The 6,804-nt window shown below is 54.8% G+C and overlaps 2 protein-coding genes across 7 annotated transcripts in view; one reads left to right on the top strand and one right to left on the bottom strand.

Moving 5' to 3' along the window:
• svila (supervillin a) overlaps positions 1–6,804 on the bottom strand; it is a 352,019-nt gene that overhangs the window by 310,706 nt on the left and 34,509 nt on the right. The gene's annotated exons all lie outside the window — the stretch shown is intronic.
• Positions 1–6,804, top strand: part of LOC122550225 (dynein axonemal heavy chain 6-like) — a 54,872-nt gene that overhangs the window by 43,235 nt on the left and 4,833 nt on the right. The window contains exons 2-4 of the mRNA XM_043690986.1: positions 1,166–1,396; positions 2,607–2,728; positions 2,932–3,176. Of these exons, the coding sequence (XP_043546921.1) occupies positions 1,166–1,396; positions 2,607–2,728; positions 2,932–3,176 (598 nt within the window). The remainder of the gene's footprint in view (positions 1–1,165; positions 1,397–2,606; positions 2,729–2,931; positions 3,177–6,804) is intronic.

Here is a 6,804-nt window from a genome sequence, read left to right as displayed (position 1 = left end):
GGGGTATACACAGGGTAAGGGTTACCCAGAGTCTACAGAGGGACATAGACAGGGTAAGGGTGACCCAGAGTCTGCAGAGGGACATAGACAGGGTAAGGGTGACCCACAGTCTGCAGAGGGACATATACAGGGTAAGGGTGACCCACAGTCTGCAGAGGGACATAGACAGGGTAAGGGTGACTCAGAGTCTACAGAGGGATATAGACAGGGTAAGGGTGACTCAGAGACTGCAGAGGGGTATACACAGGGTAAGGGTGACCCAGAGTCTGCAGAGGGACATAGACAGGGTAAGGGTGACCCAGAGTCTACAGAGGGATATAGACAGGGTAAGGGTGACCCAGAGACTGCAGAGGGGTATACACAGGGTAAGGGTCACCCAGAGTCTGCAGAGGGACATGGACAGGGTAAGGGTGACCCAGAGTCTGCAGAGGGACATGGACAGGGTAAGGGTGACCCAGAGTCTGCAGAGGGGTATACACAGGGTAAGGGTGACCCAGAGTCTACAGAGGGACATAGACAGGGTAAGGGTGACCCAGAGTCTGCAGAGGGACGTAGACAGGGTAAGCGTGACCTGGAATCTGCAGAGGGCTATTGTGCACACACTCAAACGCACACTCCCCCATGCATGCACACACACATGCACACGCAAATACACACGCACACACACACACACACGCACACGCAAATACACACACGCGCACACATGCACACGCATATACACACGCACATGCAAATACACATGCGCGCACACACACGCACACGCAAATACACACGCACGCACACGCAAATGCACACGCGTACACACACGGACAAGTACACACGCACATGCAAGTACACACACTCACATGCGTGCACGTGCGATGTACACACACACGCACTCCCGTTTATATACACGCACACACACTAGTGCAGAGTTGATGGGCTGAAAGGCTTATTTCTGTGACTCGAGATTGGGAAAGTGGAATAGAGTGAAAGGGATTTGGAGGAACAGAGTGGCAAAGTGCGGAGGGAGTGAGTGAGGAAGAGAGGGATACATAATTGGGACAAAAACCAAAAAACAAATCAAAGTATTTCGGAGTAAGTCTGTGATGGGTTTTAATTGTCTGGCTGTATGTGCACACATTTGTTAACAGTGTTAAAGGAATGTGATGTATCCCTCTCTCAGGTTCGCATTTTACAGAATCAGGGTCTGCCAGCTGATAATTACTCCACCGAAAATGCTATCCTGGTGAAGATGAGCAACAACTGGCCGCTACTCATTGACCCACAGGGTCAGGCAAGAAGTTGGATCACAAAGATGGAGGGGCAGGAGCTGCTCATCCTCCTGGCAACAGACCCTGGGTACACCAAACTCCTGGAGAGTGCAATTCGCATGGGATACCCAGTCCTCCTACACGTGAGTATCGAGAAAGGAAGCTGCTGCTTAGGGGACACTGTACAGGGAGCTTTACTCTGTATCTAACCCCACGCTGTCCCTGTCCTGGGGGGTGTTTGATGGGGGACAGTGTAGAGGAAGCTTTACTCTGTATCTAACCCCACGCTGTCCCTGTCGTGGGGGTGTTTGATGGGGGACAGTGTAGAGGGGGCTTTACTCTGTATCCAACCCCGCGCTGTCCCTGTCCTGGGGGTGTTTGATGGGGGGGACACTGTAGAGGGAACTTTACTCTGTATCTAACCCTGTGCTGTCCCTGTCCTGGGGTATGTTTGATGGGGGACAGTGTAGAGGGAGCTTTACTCTGTATCTGACCCTGTGCTGTCCCTGTCCTAGGGGGTGTTTGATGGGGGAACAGTGTAGAGGAGCTTTACTCTGTATCTAACCCTGTGCTGTCCCTGTCCTAGGGGGTGTTTGATGAGGGACAGTGTAGAGGAAGCTTTACTCTGTATCTGACCCCGTGCTGTTCCTGTCCTGGGGGTGTTTGATGGGGCACAGTGTAGAGGGAACTTTACTCTGTATCTAACTCCGCACTGTCTGTGTCCTGGGAGTGTTTGATGGGGACATTGCAGAGGGAGCTTTACTCTGTATCTAACCCCGTGCTGTCCCTGTCCTGGGGGGTGTTTGATGGGGACAGTGTAGAGGGAGCTTTACTCTGTATCTGACCTTGTGCTGTCCCTGTCCTGTGGGTATTTGGTGGGGGACAGTGTAGAGGGAGCTTTACTCTGTATCTAACCCCGTGCTGTCCCGGTCCTGGGGGTGTTTGATGGGGAACAGTGTAGAGGGAGCTTTACTCTGTATCTAACCCCACGCTGACCGTGCCCTGGGAGGGTTTGATGGGGGATAGTGTAGAGGGAGCTTTACTCTGTATCTAACCCCGTGCTGTCCTTGTCCTGGGGGGTGTTTGATGGGGGACAGTGTAGAGGGAGCTTTACTCTGTATCTAACCCCGTGCTGTCCCTGTCCTGGGAGGGTTTGATGGGGGACAGTGTAGAGGGAGCTTTACTCTGTATCTAACCCTGTGCTGTCCTTATCCTGGGAGGATTTGATTGGGGCAGTGTCGGGTGAGTTTTACTCTGTATCTAACCTGTGGGTTGCCTCAACTGACCAGGATAAAGAAGCTGAGGAAAGATTGAAAGGAAAGGAATGTGTTTGGTTTGTCTCCTTCCCTGCAGGAATTAACGGAGCAGATTGATCCAGGGCTGAGGCCAGTGTTGGTGCGAGAGATTTATTCCCGAGAGGGGCAGGACTACATCAGGATTGGAAACAAGGAAGTCGAATACAATTCCAACTTCAGGTAACACCAAACCCGGATTCAGAAAATCGGAACAGAAATTGCTGGAGAAACTCAGCAGGTATGGCAGCATCTGTGGAGAGAAAGGAGAGTTCATGTTTCGAGTCCAGTCGCCTTTCTGCATGTTCTGCAGCAGTTTCTGTCTGGATTTTGTTTGCATTTGAGTTTGAGTGAATGTGTTGACTGGTTTAACAATATAATCGCAGGTTGTACATGACCACCCGGATCTCCAACCCGAACTTCCTACCTGCTGTGTGTAACCTGGTGACCCTGATTAACTGCACAGTGACCTTCGAGGGTCTCCAGGAGCAGCTTCTATCCCGCGTCGTGAAGCGACAGCACCCACAAGTGGAGGAACAGCTTGGACAACTGCTGCAGAGCATTGCCAACGACCTGGTCACCCTGCGCGATCTGGAGAATAAATCACTGTCCTTATTTCAGAAAACCGAGGGTAAGCAGAGCTGACTGCCAAAGGCAGAAGGCATCACTGACAACCCACGTGGCTGCATTGTTCATGTCCAGAGGTATCCCTCCCAGTGGACTACACGATGGAAAGGCCTGTTTGGGACTTGCCCATTTGTGTGTGACTCTATCACTGCTAAATTGATCAATAGCTTCTAAGAATCACCAGGAATTTGACCGTGGCAGGAACCAAACTGAATTTGAAAAGGTTCCCTTCAGAGTGAGTTGTCAAGTCATTTCTTTGTCCATCAGTTTAGCAGAGAGTCACAAACCCATGCCACGCAGATACAGACCCTTCAGTCTAACGAATCCACACCAGCCACATTCCCAAAGTAACCCACAACCCCAGCTGTCTGCACGGACCACATCATTCCAAACCATTCCTATTCAGGAACGTACCCACACGGCTGTAAATATTAACAGTGAAGCAAAGCTAACAGGGGGACGGGAACGGTAGCTGGGGACCATCCCAACCCAATGGCCAGGCTGCCGACAGACTCGCTCTGTTCAAGGTGAAAGATGTAAGTGTTAGGCAAGCTTGGAAGGACCCTCCGACAGTGAAACCGTGGTGACAGATCCACCACCCATTCCTCTCCCTCATTCTGGTATATTTAGGATGTTGGCTGGAATTCTTCAGTAATCCATTTGGATATTCCAGTTTATACCTCTCTCACACAATGTCATTAACCTTACTGTGCAGGCCACGAGGCACTGTAGCTAGAAACAGCCCCAAGACACAAGTCTGTCACCCTGACAGGGTCCCCCACACCCCAGGGGACCACCCTGACAGGATCCCCCCCAAACCCCAGGGGGTCACCCTGACAGGGTCCCCCACACCCCAGGGGACCACCCTGACAGGGTCACCCCAAACCCCAGGGGACCACCCTGACAGGATCCCCCCCAAACCCCAGGGGGTCACCCTGACAGGGTCCCCCACACCCCAGGGGACCACCCTGACAGGATCCCCCCCACACCCCAGGGAACCACCCTGACAGGGTCCCCCCCAAACCCCAGGGGGTCACCCTGACAGGGTCCTCCACACCCCAGGGGACCACCCTGACAGGATCCCCCCCAAACCCCAGGGGGTCACCCTGACAGGGTCCCCCACACTCCAGGGGAACACCCTGACAGGGTCCCCCCCCAAACCCCAGGGGATCATCCTGACAGGATCCCCCCCAAACCCCAGGGGGTCACCCTGACAGGGTCCCCCCCAAGCCCCAGGGGATCACCCAGACCGGGTCTCTCACACCCCAGGGGACCACCCTGACAGGGTCCCCCCCCAAACCCCAGGGGATCACCCTGACAGGGTCCCCCCCAAATCCCAGGGGGTCACCCTGACAGGGTCCTCCACACCCCAGGGGACCACCCTGACAGGGTCCCCCACACCCCAGGGGAACACCCTGACAGGATCCCCCCCAAACCCCAGGGGGTCACCCTGACAGGGTCTCTCACACCCCAGGGGGGTCACCCTGACAGGGTCCCCTCCAAACCCCAGGGGGTCACCCTGACAGGGTCCCTCACACCCCAGGGGACCACCCTGACAGGGTCCTCCACACCCCAGGGGAACACCCTGACAGGATCCCCCCCAAACCCCAGGGGACCACCCTGACAGGGTCCCCCACAAACCCCAGGGGACCACCCTGACAGGGTCCTCCACACCCCAGGGGACCACCCTGACAGGATCCCCCCCAAACCCCAGGGGACCACCCTGACAGGGTCCCTCACACCCCAGGGGACCACCCTGACAGGGTCCTCCACACCCCAGGGGACCACCCTGACAGGGTCCTCCTCACCCCAGAGGACCACCCTGACAGGGTCCCCCCCAAACCCCAGGGGACCACCCTGACAGGGTCCCTCCTGTCCTGGCACCTTCCCCTGCCACTGCAGGAATTGCAAAACCTGCCCCCCACCCACACCTCCGTCCAACGCCCCTAAAGGATCCTTCCACATCCATCCGAGATTTACCTGCACTACCACACACCTCATCTACTGTATCCATTGCTTTAATCTGGTCTCCTCTACATTGGGGAGACAGGACACCTGCTTGCAGAATGTTTCAGAGAACATCTCCAGGACACCCGCACCCACCAACCCCACCGCCCTGTGGCTGGACACTTCAACTCCCCCTCCCACTCCTGGGCCTCCTCCATTGCCACTCCCTCACCACCCGACGCCTGGAGGAAGAACGCCTCATCTTCCACCTCGGGACCCTCCAACTACTCGGCATCAACTTCGATTTCACCAGTTTCCTCATCTCCCCTCCCCCCACCTTATCCCAGATCCAACCGTCCAACTCAGGACCGCCCTCTTGACCTGTCCTATCTGTCTACCTTCCGTCCCACCTTTCTGGTTCACCCTCCACTCCGCCCAGTCACCATCACTCCTCACCTCACCTACCCATCACATTCCAATGGTATGTTCCCCCCCCCCCCCCCCCGTTCCCCACCCCCCCCCCCATCCCACCCATTTAACTCACAGCCTCCTTCTCCCCCTCCACCCCAATCCTGATGAAGGGCTTATGTCGGAAATGTTGACTTTCCTGCTCTTTGGATGCTGCCTGACCCGCTGTGCTTCACCAGTGCCACACATTTTGATTCTGATCGACACCTTCTGCAGTCCTCACTTTCTCCCAATGTGGGACATTGCCCAGGTATGTCCTGTACATAAAAAGCAGGACAGATCCAACCCAGCCAGTTACTGTCCCATCAGTCTCCCCTCGATTCTCAGTAAAGTGATGGAAGGGGTCAGTAACAGTGACACCCAGTTTGGGTTCCCCCAGGGTCACTCAGCTCCTGACCTCATTACAGCCTTGGGTCAAACATGGACAAAAGAGCTGGATTCCAGAGGGGAGGGGAGAGGGACAGCTCTTGACATCAAGGCTGCATTCGACTGAGTGTGGCATCAAGGAGCCCGGGCAAAACTGGAATCAATGGGTATCAGGGGGCAATCTCTCCACTGGTTAGAGTCATACCTGGCCCATAGGAGGATGGTGATGGTTGTTGGAGGTCAGTCACCTCAGCTCCAGGACATCTCTGCAGGAGAATATCCACACTTGAGCTGACAAAAATCATTCACACTGGTTAGACAATGACCACCTCCAATGGGAAAGAATCTAGCCACTGCCATTGGGCTAAATCCCCCACTATCAACATCTTTGGGGTTACAATTGACCAGAAATTCAATTGGAATCACCCCATAAACACAGCGGCTATAAGAGCAGGTCAGAGGCTGGGAATACTGCAGTGAGTAACCCACCTCCTGACTCCCCAAAGCCTGTCCACCATCTACAAGGTACAAGTCAGGAGTGGAGAAAGTGAGGGCTGCAGATGCTGGAGATCAGAGCTGAAAATGTGTTGCTGGAAAAGCGCAGCAGGTCAGGCAGCATCCAATGAGCAGGAGAATCGACGTTTCAGGCACAAGCCCTTCTTCAGGAATGAGGAAAGTGTGTCCAGCAGGCCAAGATAAAAGATAAAAGATGGGGGCAGCTCGAACAACACTCAAGAAGCTCAACACCATCCAGGACAAAGCAGCCGCTTGATTGGCACCACATCCACAAACACCCCCTCCCTCCCCCCCACCGACACTCAGTAACAGCAGTGTGTACCATCCCCTCCCTC

Source organism: Chiloscyllium plagiosum, chromosome 5, assembly GCF_004010195.1.
Source record: "Chiloscyllium plagiosum isolate BGI_BamShark_2017 chromosome 5, ASM401019v2, whole genome shotgun sequence".
Lineage (NCBI taxonomy): Eukaryota > Metazoa > Chordata > Chondrichthyes > Orectolobiformes > Hemiscylliidae > Chiloscyllium > Chiloscyllium plagiosum.
The sequence above is the reverse complement of the archived record's forward strand: the minus strand, read 5'-3'. Positions and strand labels throughout refer to the sequence as shown.